Source organism: Schistosoma haematobium, chromosome ZW (assembly GCF_000699445.3).
Source record: "Schistosoma haematobium chromosome ZW, whole genome shotgun sequence".
NCBI lineage: Eukaryota > Metazoa > Platyhelminthes > Trematoda > Strigeidida > Schistosomatidae > Schistosoma > Schistosoma haematobium.
Genome location: NC_067195.1, coordinates 65,686,532 through 65,702,901, shown reverse-complemented (window position 1 = coordinate 65,702,901; position 16,370 = coordinate 65,686,532). Strand labels below are relative to the sequence as shown.

At 42.4% G+C, this 16,370-nt stretch overlaps 1 protein-coding gene across 1 annotated transcript in view; it reads right to left on the bottom strand.

Moving 5' to 3' along the window:
• DVL2_3 (Segment polarity protein dishevelled DVL-2) overlaps window positions 1–12,593 on the bottom strand; it is a 30,568-nt gene extending 17,975 nt beyond the window's left edge. The window contains exons 1-4 of the mRNA XM_035732382.2: window positions 12,390–12,593; window positions 11,081–11,150; window positions 5,186–5,310; window positions 3,669–3,817 (exon numbers count right to left, since the gene is read on the bottom strand). Of these exons, the coding sequence (XP_035587398.2) occupies window positions 3,669–3,817; window positions 5,186–5,310; window positions 11,081–11,150; window positions 12,390–12,568 (523 nt within the window). The 5' untranslated portion in view covers window positions 12,569–12,593. The remainder of the gene's footprint in view (window positions 1–3,668; window positions 3,818–5,185; window positions 5,311–11,080; window positions 11,151–12,389) is intronic.
• Between the last annotated feature and the right edge of the window lie 3,777 nt (window positions 12,594–16,370).

Genomic DNA, 16,370 nt, shown 5'->3' with positions numbered 1-16,370 from the left:
AAGACCACTGCCAGTCCATGTCGTCCCATGATATCTTCATACCCGGTGTTGTGCATTCCAATGTTTAGGTCTCCTATCAGGATGGTCTGGTCCTTTCCTAAGCACTTTGCTATGATCGATTTCAGCCTCTCATAAAACTGGTCTTCGTCGTCTTCATTGTTATCATTAACGAGTGGATAACATTTGAGAACATTCATTGTGATTTGGAGGGAAGAACAAGGAAACAGCTAACAACAACAGCCGAACAGGAAGAGAGAAAGTCAAGGCACACCCAGAATACACAGAAACAAACAAGCAAGCGAAGAGGACAATTCGAGCTGACAAGCGGAGATACGTGGAAGACCTAAGTCACAGCGGAAGAAACTGCGACAGAAGGAAATGTCAAACAACTATATGACGCAACGGAGGAACTGGTAGGGAAATATTGTAAACCAGAGAGGTTAGTGTAGAACAAAGAAGGCAAGCCAATCACTGAGATTCAAGGGCAGAGAAACAGGTGGGTAGAACACTGTAAAGAACTCTCAAATAAGCCAGCTCCATTGAACCCACCTCAAATCGAAGAAGCACACATAGACTAACCTATAGATATCACTCCATCAACAATCGAAGAGACCAGAAAGGCCGTCAGACAAATCAGGAGTGGAAAAGCAGTAGAACCTGACAAAATACTACCAGCAGCACTACAGTCAGACAGAGAAGCAACTGCAAACAGGCTCCACGTTCTATTCAAGAAGATTTGGGAGGAAGAACAAGTGCCGACAGACTGGAAAGAAAGATACCTCATTAACACACCAAAAAGGAGATCTGAGATCTACAGAGGCATCACACTGCTATCATTAATTGGAAAAGTTTTCAGGTGTTGCTGAACTGGATGAAAGATCCAGTAAACGTCCATCTTCGAGATCAACAGGCTGGATTCCGCATGAATCGGCGAGGTCTCGTGCTGTGGGAACTTTTGGCTAGGTAGGCTAGTAGTTAAGCGCTCGCTCGCGAGACCGACAGGTCCTAGGTTCGAATCCCGCGGTGCGGGATCGTGGACTCGCACTCCCCCCCAATGCCCTGGTATGGCGGAGTGTGGAGTGGCCATCCTCCCTCTCTAAATGCTCTCACATGGCCACGCGTATACAGCCTCTGCCACGGAAGTCCTATTCACTGCCTTCTCGTGGCAGGGTTGTTTATGAAATTGAGAGGACGAAAAGCGAATGTCCGGCACTTTAACCGGGTTAGTGGACATGGAGAGTCCACCTAGGGGAGTTGGAAAACCCTGATTCCGAACCAATGGTGCATATGAGCTCCAGTATCCCGAAGGAACAAATGGCGTATGAACCTATTGTTGGTCACCGGCTACTATGGGACTGCATCTCCTTACGATGCTCCACTGCCTTATGGGTCAGACCTTTGGGTGTAAGGCTCGGGGTGTGACCCCCTAAGAAAACCACCTGCTCCGGTCTGGGCACCTAGGCAGTATCTCAGCTAACACGCAACTAGAATGAAATGAAGATATTTACTGAGAATACTATTCTCGCTTCGATTAAACGTCAGACAATTCACATTATTTTTTTTACTACGTCACTTATTCACTCGCTTTTATTCCCACTTTTTGTGGCACATATATATTTGGTGCCCTCTTGTGCCAATATTTATGTGTTCAAATAAATAAATAACACCAACCTCCTTAACTAGAGGAGTTTGGTAGTGTGGAGAGGAGGACTTTGTGGAACCTTCTCCCACACAATGGTGTGCCTGAGAAGATTGTCAGCACCATACGAAATTCATACGACAGATGACACTGCAAAGTCATGCATGTAGAACAGATGACAGACTTATTCCAAGTGAGGACCAGAGACAAACAAGACTGCCTACTCTCCCCCTTCTTCATTCTACTAGTGATTGACTGGATTATGAAGACCTCCACATCTCAAAATAAGCACGGAATACAATGGACAGCTTGCATGCAACTAGACGATCCGGACTTCACAGATGACATAGTCCTTCTGTCCCATACACACAAACAAATGAAGGTCAAGACAACCAGTGTAATGGAAGCCTCTGCATCAGTAGGTCTCAACATACACAAGGGAAAAAGTAACATCCTCAAATACAACTCGAAGAACACCAATCCAATCACACTTGATGGAGAGACTCTGGAATAGGTAGAAACTTACATGTAACTGGTCAGCAGCATCGTCGATGAACAAGAAGGATCCGATTCAGATGTAAACGAAACGATCGGCAAAACAAGGGCAGCATTCATACAGTTGAATAACATGTGGAACTCAAAACGACTATCAGCCAACATCGAAGTCGGAATCTTCAATACGAACGTCAAGACAGTTCTACTATTCAGAGCTTCATCTTCCAGAACTACCACAACCATCATCAAAGACGTACAAGTATTTACAAACAATTGTCTACACAACATACTCAATGTCCGTTGGTCGGATACCATCAGTAACAACCTACTGTGGGAGAAAATAAACCAGCTTCTATCTGAAGAGGAAATTGGGGAAAGACCTTAGAAGTGGATAGGATATACATTGGGGAAGTCATCAAACTGCATTACGAAGGAAGCACTAACTAGCAATCCTGAAGGAAAACAGGAAAGAGGAAGACCGAAGAACAGTGTCGAGAATTGGAAGTCTACATCAAAAGGATGAATAGGAACGGGAAAGGATTGTCTAGGATAGAGTTCGGTGGAGAATGCTGGTGAGCGGCCTATGCTCCTACACGGGGGTAACAGGCTTAAGTATCATAAAGATATACTCTATAAGAGGACACTATGATGTTAGCAGAACAAGCCCATACAGTATAATACGTGATCAATATTTAGTTATTATACTACATGAACTAACACGTCATAAAACATAATAAGTAGATAATGGCTCATGACTAATTATTCAGTTGGACTATATGTCCAGGCAACAACAATGAGAGGTAAACAACCCTTAGAATCATTCTAATAACAGAGCTAGTGACTTAAGTGTTACATGTTCATTACTAGTAACAGAATAGAATCCTGACTATTGTATCCTCAGGCTGGGCACAAATCGGATTACGCTGATTGGTCCATCTCCAAAATAATCAGTATCAGAGAACGAATCGAGAAGATACCAGAAGACTCATGTAGATTCCATATAAACTCAAATGTTTTTAATGCTAACTTTTGTTGCCCGGGTTTATTGGAATTTAGATTGTTCCCACCCAGTCCTGGTTCTGATTTGGGACAAGTCATGGTCAAGGAATACTAGGCAATCAAGATGAAAATAATCACCAGTTGTGAGTAGCATTTACGAACCGAAACGAGTAGTTCAACCATGTCAATGGTGAGGCAATTACCCACTGAAGGTAATGGAAGACGGTTGCTAAATATCGTGGGTTGATTAAATCTAGGCACCAACACCGTTGGATGAGCACTGCTGAGAAGTTCCACACTAGAACGAAGTGGCCGTTCAGTGCCCCCGGGTTTTCAATGGTGGTCTAACATTGATCGGTTTATAATCTCAATTAAAACTCAACGATCTCCACAGCCCTATACTAACAAAACGAAAATCGCTTACAACTTTAATCATCTACAAGAGGTTTGCATTGTCATTGAAAAAAACTCCAAGTTTATCCACGTTTAACAAATGACGTAACAGGCAGAAATTGACTGAAAAATAAAAACTAACCTTGGTTAGCACTATGTACAGATTCTGTTTCTGTATCGTAATTTTGTCCAATATTTCCTCCATGACCCAGGTTTGCAGAAGTAGAATCAGCTGGAGCAGCGGTCGTATGTGACTGAAGTACACAAGAGTTGATTTTGCATTCGTTGTTGCTTTCAAAAAAGTTGTAAAGTAGATTTTATTTATTATTTATTTATTTTAACACAAAGATATTGGTACAAGGAGGCACCAAATATATATGCGCCACGCAAATCTCATTTGATATGTGTGAGGGCTGTGATACTGCCTGGGTGCCCAGACCGGAGCAGGTGGTTTTCTTAGGGGGTCACACCCCGAGCCTTACACCCAAAGGTCTGACCCATAAGGCAGTGGAGCATCGTAAGGAGATGCAGTCCCATAGTAGCCGGTGACCAACAATAGGTTCATACGCCATTTGTTCCTTCGGGATACTGGAGCTCATATGCACCATTGGTTCGGAATCAGGGTTTTCCAACTCCCCTAGGTGGACTCTCCATGTCCACTAACCCGGTTAAAGTGCCGGACATTCGCTTTTCGTCCTCTCAATTTCATAAACAACCCCGCCACGAGAAGGCAGTGAATAGGACTTCCGTGGCAGAGGCTGTATACGCGTGGCCATGTGAGAGCATTTAGAGAGGGAGGATGGCCACTCCACACTCCGCCATACTAGGGCATTTGAGGATAAAGTAGATTTTATAAATAATTATTTATTGGTTTATATTAACTAGATTAGTTTTCAATGGACACTTTCGTGTGTTATTACAAATAACAGAAAGCTAGCAGATACTCCGAGAATCATAATCGAAATGTGTCAATTCAAACTGAAAGTAATGCAGTACGAACACCAGAAACACAATTTCCCATTCTAGCAACAAGTATTGCGGGAGAATTAGGATTTATGACAGAAGTGACATTTTAGCTCATGAATTATGCATATAAATAGACAATTTCGGCACCAGTTTGTAATCTTTGGGTATAGGTATATGAAGATACTGTGACCGTGTACCTACCTATGGTAACACAAAATGAGAACACTATCGTTCATTATTTGTAGATCAATTCATTCATACCACCATAAATTCAGTGAAAACCTACATATCTTTCTTGGATATCCTGCACTTTCTATTCATTACACATTGACCGTGAAGAATGCAGATTTACGTGTTTGTTGATTTATGCTTCACAAATATTTGATATCCCAAGGATTTATAAGATACTTTTGGTTTAAGTTAAGTAGGTTTCCATATCAACACTCTCAAAACAGAATAAAGTTGACGGCCGAATTAAACTTGTTACAAAACTGAAGTCAAGTTAAAAGAAAAGCAAGTGAACATGTAGGCTGACAATTTCACGTCTATTGTTCATAGGCAAAATATTCGGCTGACTAACAGTGCAAAACCAAATACTTCTTGAGTCACAACTGAGTTAGAGATAAGAATACGTCGCTACACTATTCAAAACTTATGACCTAACTGAAATTATATATATATTAGCAAACTTACCGCGTATTATTTGACTCCAAATCAAGGTTAGGATCATATTTACTACCATTTACACTAGCGTTTGCCTCAACAGAGGGGTTGAGAATACCTGGATCAGATGCTATACTTTCATCTGTAGTCACCAACTAAAATGGAGAGCAGAAAAACAAAGTCGAATTGTAACTAGCGTCTCGGTGTATAAGACAAGCTATGACGCTAGTTATAACACCTTTAAAAGTATCACAGTAAATTCCAGATTTTGACACCATTATCATCGAAAATCATTTGATACTTATAAGAAACAGCATTACAAAATTTGATTGCTCCAAAAAATCAACGAATACTTCTCATAACAGTCAAAGGATAGGGAGTGAAGTAGTCGAACGCGTTGACAACTTCACTTATCTTGGAAGCCTGATCAACCCTAATGGGTTGGTGTCTGACGAAATCTCAGCACGGATTCGAAAAGCTCGTTTGGCTTTGCCACCTTACGTCACCTATGGCGAAGGCAAAATATCCGTCTATCAATAAAAGAACGAGTATACTGCGCGGCAGTCCGTTCTGTTTTAATTTACGGCAGCGAAACATGGTCATTAAGAGTTGAAGACACTCCTAAGCTACTAGTATTTGACCACAGATGCCTCAGAAATATTGCTGGCGTCTGCTGGGATCACCGGGTAAGTAATAGCGAGGTTAGACGTAGGGTATTAGGGAAGAATGGTAAATCAGTTGATGAGGTTGTGAATCTTCATCGACTGAGATAGTTGGGCCACGTGTTACGTATGCCCGAACACCGTTTACCATGATGCACAATGCTGACTAGTGTTGGAGGCGGATGGAAGAAAGTTAAGGGGGGTCAAACGTGGCATCAGTTCTTAAAGTCACTAACTTCTAGTCTAAGCCGTGTTGGTAGATGCAGACTACTTGGTTGGGTCCGCATGACTATCAACCCGACCGAAGCTGCTACCTTGACGCGGTGGTCGGGCTTGCCTATCATGATGACCCAACAGAGCTATATTGGCTGGAACATATGTTCCTGTAGGTTCTACCATGCCAGGCAGGTCGATTGGAGAACGGTAAGACTACAAGCAGCAACTCAAGGTCTGAGGGCGAAGTCGTACTGCTGACCGTAGAGGGGTGTGACAGCAGTAAGGTGTTTCCCTCAAACAACCAGCATCTGCAGCGATGCTGCCTTCCCACAAGGAGGGGTGGGGTTAGAAAAGGTCGACCCTAAAAATGTCACACCTCACCTTACCTCACGGATTTCCGTCTCTGGCGGTAAGGCCCTTTGAAGAACGGAGCTAACACATTAAAAACCTTCCACGAAAGGGCCGTGCGTGACCGGCCCCAAGCAGTTGTCCCTTGGGCTCTGCGGTCACGCTCCTAGGTCGTTAAGACCAACACTAATCCGACTTCTTTTTCAGGTTCCTCAAGAAATACCCTTCCACGGTGTGGGCAGTTGGGAAGTGATATCAGCCCTCATACCCGTAACAGCGCACGAGACCAAGTTGGTCACATTCAAATCCTTCCTACACCTCCTAATACCTCTCTTATCTCCATGACTAACCCTCCTCACGTCTCTTTATCACCTCACACCGCTAGGGCAAACGATTCGAGTACGTGGAACGCTGTTCCTGGTCTCCTGAAACCACGCTCTAAACTACACGTAGGAGCTTTTAACGTCCGAACACTGTGACAAATAGGACAGCAGGCTTAATTAGCTACGACTTTAGAATCCCACGCCATCGATGTGTGCTGCGTCTTCGAAACGCGCATAGAGGATCCGAGTAGCGTCATTCACTTGACCTCACCATGCCAAAATAAAGAACCGACTCGATTCACACTTCGTGTATCTGGAAGCCCAGATTCTGCTTCCCATGGCCTCGCCGGCGTAGGTATAGCATTGAGTCTTAGGGCAGAATTAGCTCTCTTAGAGTGCATCCCAGTAGACAGTCGTTTGTGCGCTGTCCGACTAAACGGAACAATAAGGACTCGGAAAGATAGGGACACTCGTCGTTGCCTCTTCGTCGTCTTTGCCTATTCTCCCACTGACTGCAGCGCAGATGATGTAAAAGATGAGTTTTACAGAAAGCTCTCCGACCTCCTAAAAGCTAGGCGCTCGGATGTAGTAATAATGGCCGGTGACTTTAATGCTCAAGTAGGTAAACTAAGCGATAGGGAAAGACACCTGGGTGGATCTTATAGCATCATGGCTCAAAGAACAGATAATGGCGACCGTCTGTTGCAGCTATGCTCAGATAACCGCCTGTTCCTTGCAAATACTAACTTTAAGCATAAGCAAAAACATCTTTTAACATGGCGACCCCCTAATTCGTCCCAACGTTGGACCCAAATAGATCACACCACCGATGGAGGGGCTCGATAGAAGACTGTCGCTCATTCTGGAGCACATGCTTAGATTCAGATCATGCTGTAGTACGAGCGCGTATCTGTCTGCGTCTTACTGGACGTAGGAAAGACGCTGCAAGTAAACCTCTTAGGGCCCTACTTGATGATAGTCAAGCTAAGAGTGTATTTCAGGAACAACTAGGAAAACAATTAGGCAGCCATGTATGTGATGCCCACCTCGAGGCAGCATGGAATGATATCCGGAAAGCTGTGGAAACAGCAGTGATATCTGCTAGTACGGTAACCCGTAAGGTTAGGGAGCAACACTGGATCTCAGCAGCATCTATCTCACTGATAGATGCTCGGAAACTCATTCCACCTGGCTCTGAACATAATGAAGAGCGGAGTCAGCTTAAGAGCAAGCTGACAAGAAGTCTACGCAATGATCGTGAACAGTAGTGGGTAGCGAAAGCAAGAGAGATGGAAAAAGCAGCGGCAATAGGTAATAGCAGACAATTGTTCAGACTTGTTAAGGAAACCGGTATTAGGAAACACTGTCAGAGAAAGATGGACATATTATACATTCTCAATCCAGGAGATTGGATCGATGGGCAGAACACTTTAGGGATCAGTTCAAGTGGCCTTCAGCCACACTTCGGTTTCCCACGATCTCTAGTCAACCTGAATGGCAAGTTAATGTAGGTCCTCCGTCTCTTTACGAAGTTGAAAAAGCCATAGGAAATCTGAAGCGAGGGAGAGCAGCAGGCCCTGACAGGTTTACTCCTGAGATTTTTAAGGATTGAGGTCCAGTATTAGCAGTGAGATTAACTGAGGTCTTAGGTAGAATTTGGGAACTGGACGTAATCCCATCTGACTGGTCTCAATCACTGATTGTGCCAGTCTATAAGAAAGGACAAAAGTCCTCTTGTGACAATCGCAGAGGAATCAGTTTGACAAATATAATGTCTAAAATATTAGCCTCAATAATACTTCGACGCCTAACTAAAGCTCGTGAAGAGCAGACTAGAGAAAATCAGGCTGGTTTTCGACCAGGACGTGGTTGCATAGACCACATATTCACACACGTTCAGACGCCCCACAATCGTAGTATTTATCGACCTTAAAGCAGCATTCGACTCTGTTGATCGTGAGGTTCTATGACAGTGTTTGTCACTGAAAGGAGTACCAAAGAAGTACATTAACCTTATAAAGGCTCTCTACTCGAACACAACTGGTCGAGTGAGAGCTTATGGCGAACTGTCATCAGAATTGATCACCTCATGTGGTGTTCGTCAGGGCTGCCCACTCTCTCCATTCTTGTTCAACTTTGTGGTCGACGTACTTCTAGAGATAACACTCTTCTCATCTAAATTTATAGGGGTTGAACTTTTACCGGGATGTTCACTTGTTGACTTAGAATATGCTGATGACATAGTTTTATTTGGCGAAGACGCTGACAAAATGCAGAGTCTTCTGACCACTCTAAGCAACAATGCAAGCATGTTCGGGATGCGATTCTCCCCCTCGAAATGCAAAATGTTGCTTCAGGATTGGGTAGCATCGACACCCGAACTAATAATAGGGAGTGAAGTAATTGAGCGTGTCGATCGCTTCACTTATCTTGGAAGTCTCATCAGCCCTTGTGGTCTGGTGTGTGACGAAATCTCAGCACGGATACAGAAGGCTCGACTAGCTTTTACCAACTTGCGTCATTTATGGCGTAGGCGAGATATCCGTCTATCAACCAAAGGACGGGTTTACTGCGCAGCAGTTCGTCCCGTCCTACTTTATGGCAGTGAAACATGGCCGGTAAGAGTAGAGGATATTCGTAGGTTACTAGTATTTGATCATAGGTGTCTTCGAAATATTGCTCGTATATCCTGGGACCATCGAGTAAGTAATGCAGTTGTTAGGAAACGGGTACTAGGTAAGGATGGTAAATCAATTGATGACGTAGTGAAACTTCATCAGTTGAGATGGCTTGGACACATGTTACGTATGCCCAACGACCGACTGTCTCGATGTGCGATGTTCAGTGGTATAGGAGTAGGTTGGAAGAAAGCAAGGGGCGGCCAGACCAAAACATGGCACAAGTCCATGAAGTCACTGACAAGTGGACTGAGTCATGTTGGTAGGTGTAGACTACATGGTTGGGGACCGCGAGATGATAGCAACCGATGGTTAGAGACCCTGAATGACATGGCTCAAAATCGTTTGCAAATTTTGATCTCCTTATTCCTCCTTGTCTCTTTTTTTCCTCTTCCCAAATTTATTTCACTGTATTATACTCTTTAAATAACATCTTCAAACACTAAGTTTCCCGATTACTGCTTATACTCTTATTACCTCTACCACTACGGGATTTGAATCGACCGCTGCATCTGTGTGCTAATGTGGTGTGGCAACTCGAACTGACGTACGTACGTACGAAGTTCTACGTTGTTACTGACTGACTGCATGACTATCATAACCAATGGTTGGAGACTCTTGGTGACATGGTTCAGAATCGATCACAATGGTGTAGGTGAATACACTCTCTGTCTTCCCTTAAACTATGAAATGAAAATCGCTTCATATCTTTCTTTCTGCGAACTAATTCTTTCTTCTTGTATTATGTCCTTATGTGCAATCTTTCTTTCATATATTACCACCTCTGAACTAACTACTTTTATGAATCCGGTGTTCATCTTGTTGTGTTAGAGGCATGGCAACTTGGACCGATGCATATATGTGCCTGGTCCTATATTGTAGCTGACTGACTGACTGAATTAAGGGACGAGTATATTGCGCGACAGTTCGTTCTGTTCTACTTCACGGCCGCGAAACGTGACCATTAAGAGTAGAAGATACTCGTAAGTTACCAGTATTTGACCACAGATGTTATTAGATATATCGCCAGCATCTGCTGGGATCACCGAGTAGGTAGTGAAGTTAGACGCAGGGTGTTAGGGAATTATGACGGTCAACTAACAACTAATATCAAATGGAACCAAGGGTTGCATTACAAGTGTAGCATTCATGCTAGGTATGCTAACAATCTTATTAATACACCTAGGAATGGAGTTCTGGATATGTGAAAAATAAGGTAATTGTGTCTAGCACAATAAATACATAAGTTTTCACTAATGTAGCGTCAGAGCACTTTTACCAAATAAAAGCAAGTACAGATAGTCTGAATATCTTACTACTTGTATCAGGTGTATAAGCTTATAGCCCACATCTTTACTACGTTCATCCACCACAAAATTTTGACAGAGGAGCGGAGAACGACATGATGGAGTGGATCAAACCACATAAAATGGTAACTGAGATAAATCTGGAAATATGCTACGAAAACTTAAGCTATAAAACTTGGTTTGAGATTCAACACATATCACGCTTAGATAAATCCTTTTACTAACCGCTTTCCTCCTTATTCCTAACTAACAGTGAGATATGATAAGGTTGTCCAGTCTGAATACTTCCCTAACTTGGTCATGAGATATATTAACATCGGGGAAATAAGTACTGTATATCCGAAACCTTATCAATGAAATAAGAATTAATAAATATGATACGTATACATACCCAAGAAACGACACGGCCATTGAAACAAGGGAGTGGAGCGTTATCTTCGAATATTTCCTCCTTAACAACCCTAAGAATTACAAGAAAATTAGGGATTAAGAGGAATCATATAAAGCAGCAAGAAAGCGTGACTAACTGCTTCAAAAGACAAACATAAAGCTTAGACGAGTACTTACTCGTTGCTACGCTTCACATAAGCGATGGGAGAAAATCAATAGGGGGACAGTGTTGATGACGAAAACCAAACAAGGAATATTGTACGGAATGATCAAGTGAAATAAGACGCAAGATATTTCTGGGAGAGTCTTATGGCGCGGAAAACGTGTTTAACTCTCCCGATCAGAACGCATTATTGTAGTATGCTATTAAAAAGCGCAGAGACATCTTACTGAAAGCGTTCTTTCGAATATGTGGTCGTACTAGACATTCCGAAGAGCTGTAAACGGTTAAACCAAGTATTATTTCCAACACGTTTGTTTTCCCTTGTGACAGACATGCTTCAAAAGCTAATACTTTTTTCGCCCATACATTTCAAGGAATGAACACTCATTTAAAATGCTTTATTGACATGGGGAACACATAAGAGCCTTGAGTGACGATGCTAGATATACGGAGTGAAAATGTGTTGTCTATTACACTGATTCTCAACATACTGACAGGCATCTCAGATCGGTGGCTGAGATTCGATTTGGATATAAACAACCGCTTTCTATTAGTGTAGAGCAATTAATTTCTAAGATAAATAGGTATCCTAAACAGGCGACCACATACTTGGATATTAAAGACTAACACATTGCTGAGAGTTTAGTCATATTAAATAACGACCTGGGAAAACAGTAGTCTATCCATTGCCATCAGACCTAACAAATCCTCGTCTAAGACAAAAATCCAAAGGAACCACTTAACATACCCAAACGTCGTTCCAACGTTATTTAAAGAACGAGTGGAAGAGCTGGTTCTTTTAGACTTGTGTTTCACGTAACAAAATAAAAGGATCTCACGTAAATCAATGAGTGGTTAAGTAAACTGTCGACCTCATGCTGACTGCTACCCATATATAAAGACAGGTATCAACAGGTCCTTGAGTATGCAGCATATATCTCAATGATGAAAAGTAGTTTCCTTCCGCTAATTATCCTATAAACGGCCGTAATAAATAGGTTGCAGAACATTCATACGCATTTGCAATGCCTTTTTATATTCAATAATCAACAAAAATATCGCAAAAATAACCGATCGTAAATCTCCGTTGTCAATCAAGATAAGACAATAATGAAAACGCATCGAACATGTTCAAGGAATTACTAACCCGAAATCATCGTCCAGTGATTTAAAAAAAAATTTCGAATGCGGTCTGTTTAGAGCGTTCTTGAAATCGCCAAGAGTGACTTTTTCTGGAGCAATGTTGAGTTTAACAAGGTAAGGAGTTTCTTCTTCATCGATGTAATATATGAACTTAGTCTCCCCAACCGAAGTGCCGTTGGCCATCGGGAAGAAAATCCGAAGGCCGCCTTGAAAGTACTTTGAGTGAGCTAGTCCAATCTTCAATACTTTGGAAGATTTAGATGACAGTAAAATGTGAATATTTCAGTTATTTGTTTTCAAAAACCTTGGTTCCTTAAGTGCTACAACAGTGATCTATTCGTGTTAGATAAAAAGCTTACAAGTTGAAGGCGTGCAATATACGTAAATGTTAAACAGGTATTCGGGGTTTGACAACGCCTTTACACGTTACACATTTATAATCAACGTATGCCAACCCAGTTAAATCAGAAGTCAGAAGTGGAGATTTTCGAAGATAGATTTGGAAAGCCATCTATATATAGAGAAGCGTTTGGTTTAAGCCGGCCTGTTAGTTGCAAGGGATGCGTAGCCCATTCGTGATCTAGTAAATATGCGCGATCGAGAGCCTTCAGCTAGATGTGTACAGTAAAATTTATGGGGCCAGAATGAGATGTCAGAGACTTGCAGAGCTATCTATTTTGGCGATTTAGTTACCGCTACATCCTGTTAACCATCCGTTTTCAGTTTTCATTAAGTGTTCCATTAGGTCCAGAATCACTTCCAACCACATAAGGCAGGGTATAAAGGCAAACAGAAAACTCTTTCATACACACTTGTTGAACACTGTGGCCTAAGATCATCATATAATGTGACGAAAGTGGTTTTCAAATGGAAATTGTAAAGACATGTCTGAATAATGCACCGATCTGTAATAACTAAATGTTGGTCATTAAAATTGACGAAGCATAAGGTTTGTAAGATGATTTCTGTCCCGTTAACAATTCTATAGGTGTTGAAGCTAGTTTACTCTTCATCTCTTTGATTAATCCAGCAGATCAAGGAGTTGGCTTAAATATTTTCCGTTTTTCTACAAAACTATCCGTTAAAGTTTACACAGCCAGGTGCAAGTAGTCGGTATAAATTTATTGAGTCGGGAAAAACGCCTAGTTGTATTGAAGAGTTCGTAGCAATATACTGTTTAATTTTCCTATCTCCTCTTATTTTACTGACTGTCTACAAAATTAAAGGCTTCTGTCGTTTTACCATTGTAACGGTAAATAAATCCCCAAAATAAATAGCTCTGTAAGTCTTCGTTTATAGCATCAGATCATCACTTGCTGGTCGCCAAGATGAAATTGAAACTCAAGAAGTACTGGACAACGGGGCGGGCAATATCACAAAAGTTCAATACGGCCTTTCTTCAGGACACTGACAAACTCAACAAATTCAAGATAGTCCTCAGCAACAAGTTACAGGCCTTTCATTATCTACTCAGTGAAGAAGGAACTACTATGGAGAGCAACTGGAAGGGGATCAAAGAGGCAATCACTTCAACATGTCATGAGGTCCTGGGTCACAAGAAGCACCACCACAAGGAATGGATCACTGTTGATACATTGGATAAGATTCAAGAAAGGAGGAACAAGAAGGCAGCGATCAAAACCAGCCGAACAAGAGCAGAAAAAGCCAAGGCACAAGCTGAATACACAGAAGTAAACAAACAAGTGAAGAGGAGCATCAGAACCGACAAACGTAAATATGTGGAAGATTTAGCAACGACGGCGGAAAAGGCTGCAAGAGAAGGAAACATGAGACAATTGTATGACACGACAAAGAAACTCTCTGGAAATCGCCGCAAACCAGAACGACCAGTGAAAAGCAAGGAAGGCGAGGTAATCACCAACATTGAAGAGCAATAAAACAGGTGGGTAGAACACTTCAAAGAACTCTTGAATCGACCGGCCCCACTGAACCCACCCAACATCGAAGCAGCACCCACGGACCTCCCAATCAATGTTGGCCCACCAACAATTGAGGAAATCAGCATGGCCATCAGACAAATCAAAAGTGGCAAAGCAGAAGGACCAGACAACATTCCATCAGAGGCACTAAAAGCAGACGTAGAGGTAACTGCAAAGATACTCCACATTCTCTCCAACAGACTGGAAAGAAGGACTTTTGATCAAAATACCAAAGAAAGGCGACCTCAGCAACTGTGATAACTACAGGGGCATCACTCTTCTCTCAATACCGGGAAAAGTCTTCAACAGGGTATTGTTAAACAGAATGAGGGACTCCGTAGACGCCCAACTTCGTGACCAACAGGCAGGATTCTGTAAGGATAGATCGTGTACAGACCAAATCACAACTCTACGGATCATTGAGGAACAATCAATTGAGTGTGATTCATCACTCTACATCAACTTCATTGACTACGAGAAAGCTTTTGATAGTATGGACAGGAAAACACTATGGAAACTTCTTCGACACTGTGTCGTGTCTCAGAAGATAGTCAATATCATACAGAACTCAGATGATGGATTACACTGCAAAATTGTGCATGGAGGAAAGTTGACAATGTCGTTCGAAGTGAAGACCGGTGTTAGGCAAGGTTGCTTACTCTCACCCTTTCTCTTTCTCCTAGTTATCGACTGGATCATGAAGACGTCAACGTCTGAAGGGAAGCGCGGGATACAATGGACATCTAAGATGCAGTTGGATGATCTAGACTTCGCAGACGATCTGGCCCTCCTATCCCAAACGCAACAACAGATGCAGGAGAAGACGAACAGTGTGGCAGCAGCTTTAGCAGCAATAGGTCTCAATATACACAAAGAGAAAAGCAGGATTCGCCGATACAACACAGAATGCACCAATCCAGTCACAATTGATGGAGAAGATTTGGAAGATGTAAAAACCTTTACATATTTGGGCAGCATCATTGATGAACAGGGTGGATCTGATGCAGATGTGAAGGCGCAGACTGGCAAAGCAAGAGAGGCACATCTACAACTGAAGGACATCTGGAATTCAAAACAACTGTCAACCAACACCAAGGTCAGGATTTTCAATACAAATGTCAAGACAGTTCTACTGTATAGGGCGGAAACCTGGAGAACTACGAAAGCCATCATTTGGGAGATACAACTGTTTATTAACAGTTGTCTACGCAAGATGCTTCGGATCCGTTGGCCAGACACTATTAGCAACAACCTACGTGGGAGAGAACAAACCAGATCTCAGTGGAGGAAGAAATCAGAAAGAGGCGCTGGAAGTGGATAGGACACACATTGAGGAAAGCATCCAACTGCGTCACAAGACAAGCCCTCACATGGAATCCTCAAGGCCAAATGAGGAGAAGAGGAAGACCAAAGAGCACATTACGCTGGGAAATGGAGGTAGACATGAGAAAAATGAACAAGAATTGGATGGAATTAGAAAAGAAGGCCCAGGACAGAGTGGGTTGGAGGATGCTGGTCGACGGCCTATGCTCGATTGGGAGTAACAGACGTAAGTAAGTTTTCGTCATTGGATGCTGACCACATTAGTTGGAATGGACCCCGTCATGCATCTGCATCAGATCACGAGTGAGAACGCCGTGTTCAACAACCCCTGCAATCGCTAGCCAGATTAGATAAGACGATCCTCGATATATTGATAGCCTATCAAATATACCTTCGGACCTTCTCGCTTCTGTCTTTTGATTTCACTCGGTGGGTACGCTTCATATTAGAAGGTGTTACTGGTTAAAGCGTTGTCAAACTCCAAATACCTGTGGCATTTTCACCATGATGCTCTGTGGTGTTTGTATGAAGTAATGATTCCCTTGTACTTCATGACTGATTTATTTAGAATTTCAAATACAATAAGTTCGTTCGTGCTCATTTAATACTTCTTCGTTAAATCTTGTCATTTCGGGGATTCTTATTCTGCACTATAATTCAAATACTCCTAATTATCACATTGCCATAACAATGGAGCCTGTGATGGAATGGTTGGACATAAA